Source organism: Bactrocera latifrons, unplaced genomic scaffold, assembly GCF_001853355.1.
Source record: "Bactrocera latifrons isolate USDA-ARS-PBARC rearing strain unplaced genomic scaffold, ASM185335v1 scaffold_142, whole genome shotgun sequence".
In the NCBI taxonomy this organism is placed as follows: Eukaryota; Metazoa; Arthropoda; class Insecta; order Diptera; family Tephritidae; genus Bactrocera; species Bactrocera latifrons.
Window position 1 is genome coordinate 116872 of NW_017534875.1, and position 17409 is coordinate 134280.

Consider the following 17409-nt stretch of genomic DNA (forward strand, 5'->3'; position numbering starts at 1 on the left):
TTTTTTAATTGAAAAATATTTAATTTTCTTTAAAAACTCTTAAATTACGCCAATCCACCCAAATTGCAGTGCATTTCGCCTAACAACTCACGCGCACACGAAAATTCCACCACACACGTGTAAAATGCGCGAAAACAAAATTTTAAAATTGAATTGTAAATGTCGCTGAAACACCAGGCGCGCAGAACTGTACAGTAGGTGGCTGCTAAAATGCGGCACACACACATGCACACGCCAAACTCACACACACGGTGACTTCCGGCGTTGCATGAATTTAAGCATTGCATACTTTTAGGCGTTAAATGAAAAATGAGAACAGCAGCTTCTACGCATATTACTGTTGTTTATACAAGTTTTTTATTTTTATTTGTAATGAATGATGGCATACACATGTATTTACACACACTTATAAATAGAATAAATGCTTTTTGATAGAAATGGTAAATTAGATGGTTATAAATTCGTAATAATACATATGTATGTAATAGCTTTTTGGTCAACAAACGCGCTTTGCTTTTAAACAATAAACATAAATCTAAGGAAATAGGAAACTAACTAACATTACATAACACACTTATTAGCATAAACTTATAAGCAATACTTATGTAAAAAAATTTATTGATGCTACTCTGCGCTGCAGGCAATTTCATTGAGACGCGCGCGCTTGACCGCCGCATGCCGGCAACGTAACATATCACTTTTGAGCGCATACGAGCGCTGACACACAACACACTGATGCGGCTTCAACTTCAAGTGGAAGGCGCGCACATGCTGCATCAAACCGTTGCGCCGCTTGTAGGCGCGCTCACACATACTGCACTGGTGGCGCCGCTGGTCGCTGTGCGTGATGCGGTGCTGACTGAGTCTGTTCGCCGAGGCAAACACCTTAGCGCACAGTATACAGGCATACGTGCGTGTTGTCGCTGCTGCTTTCTGCTTCGATTGGCGCGCGTTGGCCAGCAACGCATGCGTTGAACGCAGCGCGGCGTCGCGCTGCTTATTGGGCGGTGTCAGAGGTTGCACTGTCACTTGTTGTTGATAGTGGTGGCGGCGACGTTGCCGACTACGTTGTTTTCGGCGTTGTCTGCGGAATTTACATTTCACTTCGTGTCTGCGGTAGAGGCGCCAATGATTGAAAGTGCTGCGTCGGCAGTAGCGACACTTGAACGTTTGCATTTGCATTTTGAAGCAGCGCAACGGCAGCGCCTGACATATGTAGCGCATATGATTGTGTAAAGCGATTTTGTGGCGAAAGAACTTCTCGCAGCCACAGCAGGTGGAGGCAAAGCGTTTGGGTGTGCGGCGCGCCCAATGTCCGAGCGTGCGCTTGTGTTGCAGCAGGCGTTGGATGCTCTTGAAAGTTTCCCTGCAAAAGCGACAGCGTAAGCGTTTGGTCGCGCTTGAAATTGTTGACTTGGAGCTGGCCTCTTTCCTTTGCTTCTCCAATATTAGTATTTGCAGTGATTTACATTTGAGTTGCAGCTTCTTGTAGCGACGTCCTAGCTGCCGATACTCGGCTGTTATAACATCGGGCGCTCTTTTCGCGTTTATCTTGCGTTCAAGCGCTGTTAGGCGCGCGCTGATGTGTCTACTTAAGAGTACGCGTCGTTTGGAGCGCTTTGGTTTTTGCATGCGTGCGAGTGTAAGTGTGGGTGGGATTGCAGGCGTTGAAGTTTTAAAGGAATTCTCTGGCGCCAAGCTGGTGACGGCGCAAATGCTGTCCGATTTTGTTACATCATTGTTATTCAAAGGTGCTTTGAGATAGTCTGCCTGAATGTTAGTCATATTACTAAATGGATCATGTTGCCGCAAAAATGTGCGCTTCATTTCGAGTATTCTCACTGCATTTGGCGCACCGTTCAAACTTGAAGTATCCTTAGCAGCACAGTTTGGCGTCATGTAGCTATTTTTGGCAGCATTTGAATGCTCAAAACCAAAAACATTTGGCTGTAGAAAAGTATGCGTGTCATTCGTTTTATGTAGACTATCTGTGCATGCAGTGGTTGAGCAGAAACCTTTCTCCAATTTACAATTATTGTTGAAGGCTTCACTTCTGACATCATTGGAAGCGGCGTAATACTTCCAAACATAGTCACCCGGCACACTCACCATGGGCAAACGCTCATCATGCTGTTGTTGTTGTTGTTGTTGCTGCTGTTGGTAGTGATGATTTTGTGTGACCATATTTTGTTGGATGGATGGATTATAAGGATCCAAGAGCTGCTGTAGCTGTTGCATTTGCACGCTTTGCAACTTCTCTTGCTCAACGCGCATTTGTGTGCCTTGCTCTTGCATTTGCGCTTGCGTTTGGTGCGCTACGATATAATGCTGATTTAGTGTCTCTATGCTGAAGAATTTCAGATGACAGTTATGACAAGTATGTAGTTGGAAGGCATTTGAAGATTTCACTATACTTTCGTCGAGCACAACAATATTTGGTTTGGGATGTGTTTTCATTGGCGCTGTAGCTGATGTAGAAACACTCACTTTTGTAGCAGTAGCGGCGGCATCACTGTTTGACGCCGGTATATCATCCACTGCAGTGACAACAAGCTTCTCGGCACGATTATGATCCTCGACCGTCCGATTGGGTAATGTTATTGATGCATCAGAAAGTTCACTCACTGACGTGACTATTGGTCTTGTAGAGCGTGTGTCGGGTGGTGTAGCTGTTGTATCCGCGGCAGTTGTTGGCTTCTCAACGTTTGAAGCAGCAACATTTTGCAAATGTATGTTTGGCGGGGCATAGTTTTCTTCTAAAAGTTAAAAATTAATTTAAGTATTTTTATTATTATTTACTATACATATATGTACATACTATACAGACCGGTTGAAGCGCCATTTTCAACGTTGTGATGCTCGTCTCCCGCATAACCTGTCTGTTCATCATCCTCAGTTCCAACATTTGCGATAAAGTCTCCCCGATCTCCACATTCGCCACCATCAGTCTTCTCTGTCTTATAAGTACTTTTGAATTGACACTCTTCCTTCAAATCCTCCGTTGTATAGGCATAGTTGTGCTCTTCACTTAACAAATGGTTTTGTAGCAATTCGTGAGCACTTAGTAAAGTGCGCTTGTTCCTCTCTTGTTGTTGCTGTTGCATAGCATTATCTTGTTGTTTTGAGTTCTGTGTATTATTTTCACAATTCGTATTGGCATCATCATCTGGTATGTTTATGAAAGGATCATCCAAATTTATTATTTCCATTATATCACAATTGTTGATTATATCCTGTGCATTCAACATGGGAAAATCACAGAAATCATATTTTTGTTCAACAATCGCTTCAGAATCATGCTCCGGTTCACAACCCTCATCCATTCCCATATCCAGATCATCAGAGAGAAAACTGTCAAAACCCTCTGGAAGCTCCTGTTTCACACGCACCACTGGCTCTTGTTTTACCTTCAGCGGACGTTCTGCAAAACGTGTGTTATTGTCTTTTTTCTCTGTGCGATATTTTCGTTGCAGCTCACTCTGTGTTTCAAGCACTTTGTCGATGAAACGCGAAAAGCTTTCCACGCGTTTAAGGCACAAGCGGCACATTTCTTTTGGTAAGTTATCGTCTTTTTGTATATTGAGTGTAGGAAAACATTTTTGTATCATGCCATAAATTTCGAAATTTGTAGAAAATGACACCACAGCTGAGCATGCACTGCCACACAGTCGGCATTTATATTTGTTCGGTGCGTTCGGAGAACTTTGTAAAGATGTGGTCTGCATGCGCTAAGAAGTCGAAAACAATAACTTACAGGTCGGAGTTCAGATAGCGGACTATTTTATTTTACTTACTTGTTCTGCCGTCTCATCGAATTCTTCGCATGCTTCATTGTATGTCTCTGTGGCGGGTGAGCTGCTGATTGCGGTTTTCGTGGCAGTTTGTTGTAAAGAGGTTTCTTTGGCAATATCTTCTTGTTTCCGTTCAGTGTACTGCTTTTCTATGGTTTGTACATGTTTCTGATTGTGCAAACATGGCACCGCAGTCTTCTTTAGTATTTTGCGATCGGGGGCACAATTGAAATCATCATCGCGAAAGTGGCGACTACATATAGCACTCCACTTCGATGGTTGCCAATCAGGACCACGTTGCGCAAAATCAAGCCATTTCTTCATTAACTCTTGTCGCTTAAATGGGAATCTGAAAGAATTGATAACCTTAGCACTGTTTACGTTCTTTGTACGTATAGTACTAACTTATGAAAGGATATATTCTCCGCATGTCCATATTTATCACCACAATTTTGTACAGCACAAAAAGCTGGCATTTTCACAAATTTTGCAATTATTTGCTTTTAATTTAGTTAAACATAACAATAATGTTTTTGTTTTCGTTCTCAATCAATTGTAAATGCATGTATTGCAGAATATTTGACAACTAGCGATGGCATGGTCGGCAACAAAAAATATAGTAATCGATTCTTTTCGTAACTGACTATTTCTTCAGTTTGAAAATATTAACAAATAAGCAATGTTTGTAGTTCTAATTTAACAAAATTAACTTAATAGAAACCAAATAAGGCTTTGTTTAAATAAACAAAACCAACTGCTGCAACTTTCTTCGAAACATCGACATATTTTAATTTCAATAATCGCTAATATCGATTACTAATAGCATTTATACGTGATCTGGCAATGTTCACATCTGTGCTGACAAAACAGCTGATTTGCAAAAATCTTTGCGGGTGTTATCAATAAATAATTTCTTGGAATTGCGTACATACAAACATACATACACTTCCAAGAAAATTTAAGTTTTCTGAATGTATTTGAGACTGATTTTGGTGGGCGGTTGACCAGCACGGGTACGTGACGTACTTTCAGTCAATTTTTTACTCTCGCTGAAAGCTCACGCGCCAACTGCAGCAGGCAACACAATATCGTGTTGAAGGACTACAAGGTCAACTGAGGTGTCAGTGTTACGCGTACGTCTGAAGGAATCGTTTTGAGTAGTAGAGAAAGTGATAATTCCCTGCGAGAATGGCACAACTTATAAAAAGCATAAGAGGCACTATTGTTTTGGGGCAAAAGCTGACGAGCCCAACTGTGACTATTGCGACGGCGGGTCAGCGACGCTTGAGGAGCACACAAAGCGAGTAAGTAATTAACAAATACATACATACATATGTACAAGTACAAAAACTTAAACGTACTTACTATATGCATATACATTATATGTGATTGTGATTATTCAATTGATATATGAGTGTATGAATGTTTTGATGTGTCTTTAAAGTGCCTATGATTTGGTTGTTGTTGGCGGTGGTATCGTAGGTGTCGCGTCAGCGCGTGAAATATTGTTACGACATCCGCATTTACGTATTGGTCTACTAGAGAAAGAGCATAAATTAGCGGTGCATCAAAGTGGACATAATTCTGGCGTTATACATGCTGGTATTTACTACAAACCAGGTTCACTGAAAGCCAAATTATGCGTGGAGGGTATGCATTTGGCGTATGACTTCTTGAACGAGAAGAAGATTCCATACAAAAAAGTGGGCAAACTGATTGTGGCCACAAGTGAAGATGAAGTAGAACGTTTGATGGACTTGTATGAGCGTGGTCAGAAAAATTTATGTCCCGATCTGAAATTGATTGATGGCAAAGAAATAAAAGAGATTGAACCATATTGTGAAGGCGTTAAAGCTATACACAGTCCGCATACTGGAATTGTCGACTGGGGTCTAGTCACCGAATACTATGCGCAAGATTTCAAACAAGCCGGCGGTGATGTGCACCTCAATTTTCAAGTAATTATACGATAGTTTGTATAAATAACACAGATGAAATAAATTTACTATTATTTCGCAGGTCTCCAAATTCTTAGAAACCACCGATGGCGATGCCAGTAAATACCCGGTAACAATACGTGGCGCACGCGGCTATCAACAAGTGCGTACACGTTATGTGCTAACCTGTGGCGGGCTGCAATCGGACAAGTTAGCCGAAATGACAGGCTGCCCACGCGATCCTCGCATTATACCCTTCCGTGGTGAATACCTGCTGCTCTCGAAGGAGAAACAACATATGGTGCGAGGCAATATTTATCCTGTACCCGATCCTAATCTGCCATTCTTGGGCGTGCATTTCACACCACGCATGGACGGCTCGGTTTGGCTGGGACCGAATGCTGTGTTGGCCTTCAAGCGTGAAGGTTATACGTAAGTGCTTTTAAGCGATAAAAATTAAATTGCGGTTATGCTGTCATTTTCGTATGAATTCGGTAACCACTTTGTTTTATATTTATTTTCCTTTTCTATTTTTTTTTTTAGTTATGGTGATATAAACTTGCTGGAATTATTTGATGCTGTGCGTCATCCTGGTTTCATGAAAATGGCTAGCAGACATTTAAAATTCGGTTTAAGCGAAATGATGAAATCAATCTTTATCAGATTACAAACTAAGGAACTGCAAAAGTACATACCACAAATTAATGAATTTGACATAAGCAATGGTCCAGCTGGTGTACGTGCTCAGGCCATGGACAGCTATGGCAGCTTGGTGGATGATTTCGTATTCGATAAGGGAGAGGGAGATAGTCCGTTGGCCAAACAGGTGCTGCATTGCCGTAATGCACCGTCACCGGGTGCGACCAGCAGTTTGGCTATTGCCAAAATGATTGCCGATAAACTTGAAAAGGAATTCGATATAAAATGCTAAGTCATTAGTGTTGCCGAAGAACTTGCTTGCAGCAGCGTATGCTAGGGTAAATTAAAATTTCTAGTTGAATTGTATGTGTTCCTTATTTGTACTTGTCATCATGGTTAAATATTTTTAAACTTTTTTTGCACTTATCGTAACGGTGCCTTAAATGTCTGTCCATACACATGATTTGTGTATAACAGTATCTACTAAATTGCAGCGCATTTAAAATATTTATGTTTGCCATGCAGAATATATTTTCGTTTGCTAAGGCGAATACAATAAATTAATATCTAATAACAACATAACTAAAAGAAAAAATACTAGTTTAATTCCAAAATATGTTTTTTTGCATTACCACTTTTTGTTTCGGGCTCATTTATGCCAAATATGCGTATCTCCTTTTGTATTTGTGCCGCTGGGAACAAAAATTTCTTACACTTTGCGGCCAAAGTTCTCAAACCGTTTGCGGCGTGTTGACGCATTTTCACATCTGTGGTTTCATCGGCTTCGATTATTTTGAGCACGCGATAAATTGGCAGCAGCATCTCCTCAAAGTCCAACAAATTGTCAATGCCCTCCAAAAGTTCGCTTAGCACCAAAATAGCAGCACGTTTGGCAGGCAGATATTTGCCTGTGCTGAGCTCACAATCGATGAGGTGGAGCAGCTGCAATGAGAAAACATTTATCAAATATTCTAGACAAAGGAATGTCTCTTTACTCACCTCTTGAAAAAAGTGTTGAACTTGGTAACAAAGTGTACGTGCTAGCTGAGCAAGATTAGAAAATGAAGACATACGAAACTCATTTAGGGTACTACGTGCGCCATGCAGAAAACAGTTCAACAATGTGGCTTTGTATTTATAACAAAGTGGACCTGCAAGAGAAAGTCATGTATTTTATATTATATTAGCATTTTTTCAAACTCACCCAACTCCTGTGCAACCTTTAGCATAGCTTCTCCCACTACCAAACGATAATCGATTGATGCCTGTTCATTTAGATATTCTTCGGCTAAAGTTTCCAACACTTCAGTTTCCATAACATGCACTAAACCCACAAACAAGCGTACACAATTTAGAAAAGTGTATGATTCCCGATTTTTAAGCGTGGTCAGCGCTAAAGCAATTAGCAAGTGTGTATTGGCGAGCGTTATACTATCACGTTGCCGCAACAATTCGAGCAACATTTGTATGCCATAGACCTGCAAGTGTGACTCTGTGGATTCGACAAGTGCACGCGCTGTGTTAAAAGCACTCGATTGCTGTGCAGCACTTGCCTTGAATTCACCATTCAACAGTGGGAGTAAGCATTTAACGCGTGATTTAATTAGCTGATTGGGCGTTTGGGTTTGCAGTTTGTGTAGCGCAGGTATAAGATCGCGATATGCTTCCGGCATTTGACTTTGTTCGAGTAACTCTTGTGTTAATGTCAACAGAATGAGTAAAGTTTGATCCATAGATTCGGTTTGTTGACCACTACCAACGGCCATGTTTTGAGTGTTCAAACGTTTTTGCAGGAGAGTGCGTAAAAAGCGTAAAAAATCTGTGATATTTTCAAAAATTTGCGATTTAAGTGGCTGATGTGAGATCAACGTGTTGAGAGAGAGTAAAATGTCCACTTTAACCGGGTATTTGGAATTTAAGAAAGCAATTAATTCATCTTCGGTTTGTAACAACTCAATTTGTGCTTCATGCTGACTGATGGCATCGTCATCCAAAATGCTAGACATTTCATGCAAAAGAATCATAAATACTCTGTAAGTGAGTATGTTGTGATTGCTGCTCATTAAAAGCTCTGGCACTGCCAAAGAGCCACTGAAATCTTGTTTCGTTTCGACGCCGGCAATTTTTACTGTAAGTTTCGTTTGCTCGACATTGGGATAGATGATAACGCGCGGATGCAGCTGCTGCCAATTATCATCGAACCTTTGTTTATACAACTTTACAACGATTTGATGCAGTTCATCGAGCGTGCAATTGTGTAGGCAACGTGTAACAATACTTTCTAATTGCTTCTTTTGTAAAAATCCATCGGGCATGTGATGGTACATTTGCAGTAATAGTGGTAGATAAGGTATCAATAGTTCAGTAGCTAAACACTCTACCGCTGAGCTGCAGAAGAGCTGATATGTTAAGGCAATAAGCAGAGATAGCTCTTTATGTTCCAACACTATTAGACCGCTTAGCACGTCCGCTGGTTGACTTAATTTAGAAAAAATGTTTGCAATTATATCTCTTATCTGCAACTTGTTTTGCTCATTTAAATCATAAAGTCGTCGCAGTGATAACAGTCCGGCTCCCATACAGTCTATCATCGCACTTTCATTTAGCAGACAAGTATTAAGAAATTGGAATATTTGTCTTATCAAAATGTTTTGTGCGCGTTGCGTATGCCCACGAAAAGCGACAATGTTGGCGATAATCTCGAAAACTTGTTTATCGCTTAGCATCGCTCTATTCGTGCTGGTGCCACTAGTGTTTGTAGACTGCGCTGTGTGCAGGGTAGCAACTAATGTTATAAATCCATCTTTAGAAAGTAATTTCTGTAATAGTTCGTGATGTAATTGCTTCTGCAAGTCGGCTGGTGCACGTCGTAAGCCCTTCAGTAGCATAATATTCCTTAAAAATTCGACCTTATTTACATACAGCCAGATATAATTTAATTTATTTTGTAGTGCCTTTAAAGTTTCTTCCTGTAAAGAGAATTCTTGCGTCGCACTTGCTAAACGGATACTGAATATAGCCGCAATATAATCACGCATAACTATCTCCATCGCGTTGGCCATATGGAATTGCCTAATTTTTAATAAATGCTCAACTACTTCTATAGACAGTAACAATAATGGGTAATTACAATGAGCACCCTGTGTCGCACGTTCACTTGTAAAGACGCTTATTTCATAGAACGTGGCATGCAACTGCCTATGTAGCGCATATTTGGCCAATTCTTGCATTGCTTCAATACAAAGGCTAATATGACGAGTCGATATAAGATCTTCTTTGACTTCACTATTAAAATTAACGTTATTTACAATTTCCAACAACATACGTTGAATATAAACAGTATATATTAGCTCTTTATCATCCTCGGGAATACTGATAGAATGTAAATGCAGTTCAGATTTCAACCATGAAGTGTTAAATGTACTCACAGTTTTCTCAATCCAAGCAGATATATTTTCCGGCATGAACTTTTGCAATATTGTTATGTTGTGCTCCAAACGTTGCTCATCGTTGGAGACTTGAATCTTTTTCGATTTATCATCACAGCCTACATAATATTACTTTGATTATACTCTATGTTTGTTTTAAGATATTAATGGTTTAATTACCCTCGTCTTCATTTAATTTTAAACTTTCTAAAACTAGCAAATATTTTGCAGCATTAACACTTTCCATGTTGTTATTTACTTTTATCGCAAATAAAACACAAGTTACTTCTAGCACGAGGATTTGGTTTACTATTGGGCAGAGGGTTGCTAAGACGCAAAATCGACTATCAAAACAACCGAATTTGCCATATAATTATAATTTTTGTTTGCCCTAAAATTAATAAATTAAATTTATATTAATAATTTGTAGATATACATATATTAAAACAATTTCACAAAAGGCAAAAGTAAATATCTAATTGTTTACATTTTTTTTGATGTTGTAGATTAATTTTGGTTTTAATTTCAGGTTAATAAATTTCATATTTAGAGGAATATCAGAGCAACAAAATTAGAGTGTATAAAAAATAGAACGATAAGAACTTTTACCCATTTCAATGTAAATATTTGTTTCTTTTTAACATAAATACATGATAGTTTAATATTTATTTTCAATACGTGTGCTAAAATAAAATAAATAATTGCAATACACATGTCACAATTTTTCGCAAAGTAATGTAAGAAATTCTGATGTAATGTTTATGCATTTTGTGAAATACATACGAAAAACTACTTCAATTTGAAAATTTTTTGTGTAAAGAGGTATTTAAAGTAATTTCGCACAAATACTAGATTTCTAAAATTAATATTATACATTTGTATACGCGAAAAATAACAAAAAAATAGACAAAGTTAAGAAAAACAGTTTTATTAGTTCTGTTTTGTTTTGCTTCTTATTTTACTTAGTTGAAATGATAACATAGAGTTACCTGACTGTAAATTTATGTGAATTGATTTTATTTCCACATTCTATTTACAACCCTGCAGAATAGTAAGAAACATGATCAAAGCAAACTGGGAGATTGACAGACGGATTAGAACTGTCAATTTCAGCTAGCAAATTTTATTTGTTCGCGATTGCTGGCAGGTGAAAATATTCGATTATTGCGATTTTCTTTTGAAACATTGCCAGAGATGTCTTAACAATTTGAAACATTAAACATCAAATTCGGCTAGGAAGTGCATATTACTTTGTAGGGTTAATAAACAAATCATCAAGAAATTAAACAAAAAATATTGTAGTAGTTGCAAAAAAGAACAAGAGGAAAATCGAAAAAAAAACGCAAAAAAAAAAGAAAACTTTCTTTTCTGCCAATAAAATTGGCGAAAGCAAAGCAGCTGTTGGATTAAGCAGTGACTTTGAAAAAGTGTCAATAATATAGTGAAAACGAAGCAAAAGTATTTCAGTGCATTCTATATATACTAGATCTGTCGGGCTGTCGCCGGAAAGAAGCGGTGCATTCACAACTTGTGGGCGTTTCGTCATCATAGTCAGTTAACGCTGCCACCACCGTCGCCGTAACGCATGACTCGTTACCCACTTCGGGTGGATGCGCAATTCATTTTGCAATAGCAAGACAACCCATTATTTTTTACTATATCTGCTGTGCAGCATCAGCAAAGTTTCCATATTTGTGGTTGACAGTTCCACCACCTTAGTGTGGTCAACCAATTGTCATCAACATGAAGAAGATCTTTTCAAAATTCGATAAAAATGAAAAATTGGATAACTCGCACAATCACTCCACATCGAAGGAGACCAACAGTTTTGTTGGTAAAGTATTTACAGTGGGACGTGTAAGTGTGACCGTGGAAGATGTGCTTGCTGAAGGTGAGTTGGCAATTGATTTTATTTTTTATATTTGTATTATTTCAAAAAGAGTTCAATAAAGTTAAGTGGTGAAACTTGTGTAATTTATATCTTTTGTGTTGGTAAGAAAACAGGTGATGTTGGCCTGCATTGTATGGAATGTATACATTAGGGTCACTTGCCTACTCTTTGTTACGTGCACACAATGAGTTCACTTATGTATGTTCTTATCTGTGACATTTCCACTTGAGTAAACCGACGGTGTTGATTGGTTAGAGAAGCATTTGAGTTATGGAGATTAAGTGAAATTATACAGATACATAAATGGCATACGGACTAAAAGTGGAACAGTAGAGGATGATAAGATAATGTTGATATCTTTGATTTGAAATAGTTGTAGCATAATATTATGACGATAACCTCACAATTGAAGTTTAAAATTGTAAATAGTGAATATAAATATACTCGTACAATATACATTTTTGTATGCTTAATTGTTTCCACTATTTAAATAAAATAAAATTTAACACCTTAAAAATTACTTTTTGAATTTGTCGTAAATATCATTTAACTACACTTCCTTTCATTTTAACTTCAAATACTCTGCTGACCTAGACATATTTCTGTCATAGTTGTTTGGATGATGAAAACACAACTTTGACACGGTCACTAGCTATCCTTTGAATAAAGACGATAAAGTTCAAAAATTACTCAAGGAATATGCAAATCATACAAACCTTGTAACTTATACTTATAAACTTACTCATGTTTGAAACTATGTATGTATATTTGTAAGTGCAATATTCTCATACATTGCAGCTAACTGCTTAACGAATTGCGGTACTCCTGTCGACAATATGTTATACAATATGCACGCCATGAGGCATTTATAAAATATAAAGCAGAATATAGTTGTGCGGATAACTAAGTCAAGAAAAGCAAACCCCTAAATTAGGAAATTTTGTTTCTTACTACTACTTCGTCATGCAATAGCATCTACGTTACCGAAACAAAAATCAATCACGATGGCATTTGTAAATTAACGATTAGGAAAGTCTGAATATACATATATTTTTACTAAAACATACTTAAACAGAGATCTTGAAAATACACGTACATTTCAATATTACTATCAGTTGGTGTGAGTATGTTTATCGGATCACAGAAAAAATCTTAATATGTTCCATAAATAATTTCTTATCTCACACGCTATCTGAAGCACGTTCGACAATGTTTATGCACATTATATATTTTATAAGAATTATTCTACTATGCTTTGGTATCATCAATTATAACTGTTTGTAGTAATATTGTGGTAATCACGTAGTGATTCAAAAGGCAAAAAAAATGTATGTTCTTTTGCATAAAAGCAACTACAATATGTATGTATAATCAAATTTTAATAAATTGCTAATATTTATTTGTGTATGTATGTATATTAACGTATTTATGTATATTTATATGTAACAAAATTGAAGTTTGAAAATTTTATCTTCAGTGGTTTGTAAATGATTACCGATCTTGTGTATTTCAAATAAAAATCGTTCGTCATAAAAACATCTATTTAAAAAAAATTTCTAACATTTCTTTCTTATAACATTTTAAACTGAAGCCAATTTGGGATAACCCTATAAGTTCAAAATATTTTTAGGATTGTTTTCTTGTTGTTGTTGTTGGTGTTGTTGTAACGGCAGAAATTCTGCCGAGTTGACAGTCCTTGACCGGATAAAAATCCGGGTCCGTTCCGGTTTTCGTAGACCCGACTGTCGTGGGAACGGAGGATTGTTTTCTAATTCCTGTCGGCTTTAATCAAGCTATCTAATCACAAAAAACAGCTTTCAATCTGATAGTTGGTCGAAAATTTCGTCTCGTTGATTTTCATATATGAAGGATACAAAGCAAAATGCGGTGCTGTGATTCATTGCTGCCACAATTACTTCGAAATTAAAAAAAAACATAAATTACATATACATTAATTGAGCTAATACAACATTTTGTATGACAAAATTTATTTATTTTACTTGTACTGGACTAAAAAACAAAGTGAATACAGCTAATTGACAGTCTAACGATTGTCTCTCAGTCGTAGCGCAGCGAGAAAGCTACAAAGTTTGAGTTTCTTCAATATTTTTTATTTCACTAAACTTATTGAGGCAACTTGCTCAGATCTCTTTTTTGCACTCATTTTTCGCAATGCTCATACCCATTTTATTATATGTACGTATGCAAGTTTATTTCAATCCATACATTTATTTATGCATATACAGTTGGTTTTCAGTATTTTTTTACATTTTTATTTGGTATTTCGTGTGCTTTCAATTGCAGCAATTGCTTGCGAACAAGTGTATGCAAATTAGAATTCTCTCCGAATTTTCTTAACTGCTTAGCTAACCTTCGACATTTATAAATCTGCCTACATTTTCCTAGAACGCATTTGCTTTTCACGTTTTCCTTGCAAAAGCTCTCGTTTCTTTAATAGCTATTATGATATATTTCCATATTATAGCTATTGGTCACTGCACAAATTTTTTATAGTTAGAAGCCAAGCGTTTGTGTAAAAAAAATTAACTCTATTTATTTTAGAGCAGCATAAAATTAGCATTGGAAAACACTGCAGGGTTGAAAATTCTTGACAGGATACAAATGTGAGTCTGTGCTTGTTTCGTGGGCATGGCAGTCATCGGAATGCGTATAACGAAGCAGTTAGCACTTATCACTTTCGAACTGCTTCACTGAGTTTTTGCAGTACGAACTCTCATTTCTCTATAATACGGATTTATGTATATTCAACACACCCTTTATTATCTAGACAGTGAACTTTTTTACCCTGAAGAGGGTGTAGTAAGTTTGCCATGAAGTTTGTTACGGGGAGCCTACAAAGTATATACGATATATATGATCAGCGTTACCAGCTGTCTGTCTGTCTGTCTGTATATACACTAACTAGTCCCCCTCCGATTTTCAGATATCGATCTGAAATTTTGCAGACGACCTTTTCTCCCCAAGAAGTTACTCATTTGTCGGATATCGTACCATTACAGCTTATAGCTGTCATACGAACTGATCGCTGAAAATCAAGTCCTTGAATGGAAATTTGACAAAATATATTTCTCAAGGCAACGATACAATTTCCGAATTTTTAAATCAAAATCTACTTTTTATACCATTTTATGCTATAAGAAATGAACCGGTGAAAAGTACATATTATAGTTTCGTTTCCACGACAGTCGGGTTTACATAATCGGGTCGGGCCCTGATTTTCATCTGGCCAAGGACTGTCACAAGAACGTTATAGCTTCGGTGCAGTCAAAGTCACGATTTTTTTCTTTCATCCTGACAAAAAGAGTAGAAAAATTTGGATCACAGAGTCATACGATTATTGTTGGAATCTGAACCACTTTAGAAAGTGTATCAAGGCTTGGAATATTACATAACATTAAATTGGCTACATCTAATAAAAACATCTATTTTCACATTTTCAGTCTAATAATTTTAAACATCTGCGGTGCATATTATGTATGTATGTATGTATATTATTTAATTTATGGCGATATACAGAGTAGGTTATACTAAAAACATTATAGAAGTTAAATTTCCGTGTGTTTTAGCTTACCTACAAACAGATGGACATACATGCATACATACTGTTGTAATAAGCGTACTTTAAGGCGCGCTGTCGATTTAATTCTGACTAATACCTCAATTATGTGCACATTGAAGTTAAATATTTGTGTACATTCATACATACATATGTATGTATGTACATACATTTTGGCCGTTAAACGTTGATTGCCCCACACTGCGTAAACGTTTTGACCTTGGAATAACGTTCGCTTAGCTTTACATATTACAAACCTACGTAGTTACAAATAAATATAAACACCGTATTAAAGCTACAGTAACGGAGAAATGCAACTACATACATATATACAAACTCATATTTTGATATTTTTATATATGTATACAGATATAAAATCTGAAATCTCCCCTTTGAATACTTAAAATGTATTAAAAATATATACACGTGCATGCCATATACTTACATACAAACATGCACTCACCAGTTAGCAAGTCACCAAAGCAAGTGATACAATTCGTATTTGGCGCTTTTGTGTTTACTACGCTGTTGTTACTTATCATTTGTGCTTGTTGTTGCTGGCGCAGTTGCTACTTTGCATATCAACTTTATCATCAGCTGCTGCGACCCCCTTATACCCACTGGTGAACACTTGTTTGTTGTGTATTCACTTTTTGTTGTGGTTTTTGCGGTATTCTGTGGCAAATTGCTAGGTATTTTTTATTTTTTGTTGTTGTAAAAACCGCATCCCCCCGCAATGCACATTAGGTGTCGAAAAACCGATGAGTACAAAACAAAAACTTTTGATAAGCAAATTTCGTCGCATAGTTTTTATTCTCTCCCTTGTCTCCTAATAGCTTCACCAATCTCATTCATTACTGTCGTTTTTCATATTCATATTCCAACAGAGCTGGTTTACATTTCGCGCAATTTTTATTTGTTTGTGAGCATCGCTAGGGTGTCTATCGCTAAAAATGCTAATGACGCGCCACACCTGGGAAATATATAATACAAATCAATAGCATTGCATTCATTCGATAGAGTTCTTATTTCTCACTGAAATGTTGCAAGCTAGTCTTTCTTTTTCTCTTTCTCTCTCTCCTTTGTAATGTTTACATTGATGTTTTGATTCATAAACAATTTGCAGAGATTAAAATGCCGATTAGTTATCAGTCATATCCTAATATTATGATATCCATCATTCAATCAGTGTCTCTCTATACTCCTGTTCTCCAAGAAACTCAATCATTCCTATCAAGGAACCGGGAACGCGATAGATTATGGAATAAAAATGTACGAAAACGAAAATGGATTTGATCTTGAAAAGTGAAAAAAAATATACACATATAGCGTTATTGCAATTGGAAAGTATAAATTGTGATTTGAGGGAAGGAAATTCTTCGTGGATCTAGCCCCATAATCCTTTTCCTGATCTCAGATCATAAGAGAAAGCTCAGCAAACGGAAATTTAGCTACAATGAAGAGAAGTTGAGGCATAGATAGTAACATATGCTATATCATATCCAGATATACAGTTTATCGCATTAGAAGGAAACTATATTGAATGATAGAATTGAAATGTATCAAAAAAATATTATTTTCTTTAATCCATACAAATTTTTTAGCTCGCTTTTTTGGAGATGTCAAAAATATTTTCTAAAAATAGATATTGTATTATTTTTATTTTTAAATCGAATGAATGAATTAAAATCGGCGTACATACATATGTATGTACATACATTTGTATTTTTCAATGAAATTATAAAACGGAATGTATTAATATTTAATTAGAATTAAACAAGGTATATATATCGTGTTTTTAGAGACAGACTCAACTAAACTAAATATACAGCGTCTAACAATAGGCATGACATGATTGTGACAGCTCGCGCGAAAACAACGTTAAAAGAAATTCATCGAAAAAACATGTTCTCAGCTGATCCCCATTTCTGGCTGGGGTTCGTCAACAAACAAAATTATCGTTATGAGTCAAAAACTCGTGTGGTTTATCAAACGCATTTGCATCACCAAAAAATTACATCAATACTTTACGCCCATCAACCGGAAAGGCACGAGAAGCTTGAAGGCAATATTCAGCGCACTATAGCCGATAATCCAGCCGAAATGCGGCACCCCATCGAAAACCATCGTAAACGGGTGGAGATAT

The 17409-nt window shown here is 36.9% G+C and overlaps 4 protein-coding genes across 9 annotated transcripts in view; 2 read left to right on the forward strand and 2 right to left on the reverse strand.

Annotated features, from left to right (window-relative positions):
- Positions 1-334: 334 nt before the first annotated feature.
- On the reverse strand, positions 335-7088 carry LOC108965600. Of its 3 annotated transcripts, none has more exons than XM_018928136.1 (4): positions 7000-7088; positions 3795-4140; positions 2819-3728; positions 335-2756 (listed from the first exon to the last, which is right to left on the reverse strand). In XM_018928136.1, exons 2-4 carry the CDS (start codon positions 4113-4115, stop codon positions 625-627), a joined length of 3363 nt encoding a protein of 1120 aa, XP_018783681.1. In that variant the 5' UTR covers positions 4116-4140; positions 7000-7088; the 3' UTR covers positions 335-624. The 3 variants fall into 3 exon arrangements, with proteins under 3 accessions (XP_018783681.1, XP_018783680.1, XP_018783679.1); XM_018928135.1 differs by lacking the exon at positions 7000-7088 and adding an exon at positions 4197-4377 and having other exon boundaries at positions 2828-3728; XM_018928134.1 differs by lacking the exon at positions 7000-7088 and adding an exon at positions 4197-4377.
- LOC108965602 (L-2-hydroxyglutarate dehydrogenase, mitochondrial) lies at positions 4715-6813 on the forward strand. Its single transcript, XM_018928140.1, has 4 exons — positions 4715-5095; positions 5236-5749; positions 5811-6160; positions 6272-6813. Exons 1-4 carry the CDS (start codon positions 4980-4982, stop codon positions 6657-6659), a joined length of 1368 nt encoding a protein of 455 aa, XP_018783685.1. The 5' UTR covers positions 4715-4979; the 3' UTR covers positions 6660-6813.
- On the reverse strand, positions 6875-10596 carry LOC108965601 (transport and Golgi organization protein 6). 3 transcript variants are annotated; one of them, XM_018928138.1, is made up of 5 exons: positions 10579-10596; positions 9976-10186; positions 7572-9914; positions 7367-7518; positions 6875-7309 (listed from the first exon to the last, which is right to left on the reverse strand). In XM_018928138.1, the coding sequence occupies exons 2-5, from the start codon at positions 10040-10042 to the stop codon at positions 6965-6967; spliced, it is 2907 nt and encodes a 968-aa protein (XP_018783683.1). In that variant the 5' UTR covers positions 10043-10186; positions 10579-10596; the 3' UTR covers positions 6875-6964. The 3 variants fall into 3 exon arrangements, with proteins under 3 accessions (XP_018783683.1, XP_018783682.1, XP_018783684.1); XM_018928137.1 differs by lacking the exon at positions 10579-10596 and adding an exon at positions 10405-10427; XM_018928139.1 differs by lacking the exons at positions 9976-10186; positions 10579-10596 and having other exon boundaries at positions 7572-9739; positions 9796-9887.
- Positions 10597-10911: 315 nt separating this feature from the next.
- Positions 10912-17409, forward strand: part of LOC108965598 (homocysteine S-methyltransferase 1-like) — a 30238-nt gene continuing 23740 nt past the window's right edge. For both annotated transcript variants that reach the window (XM_018928129.1, XM_018928127.1), the window contains exon 1: positions 10912-11686. In XM_018928129.1, coding sequence (XP_018783674.1) covers positions 11539-11686 — 148 coding nt within the window. In that variant the 5' untranslated portion in view covers positions 10912-11538. The remainder of the gene's footprint in view (positions 11687-17409) is intronic.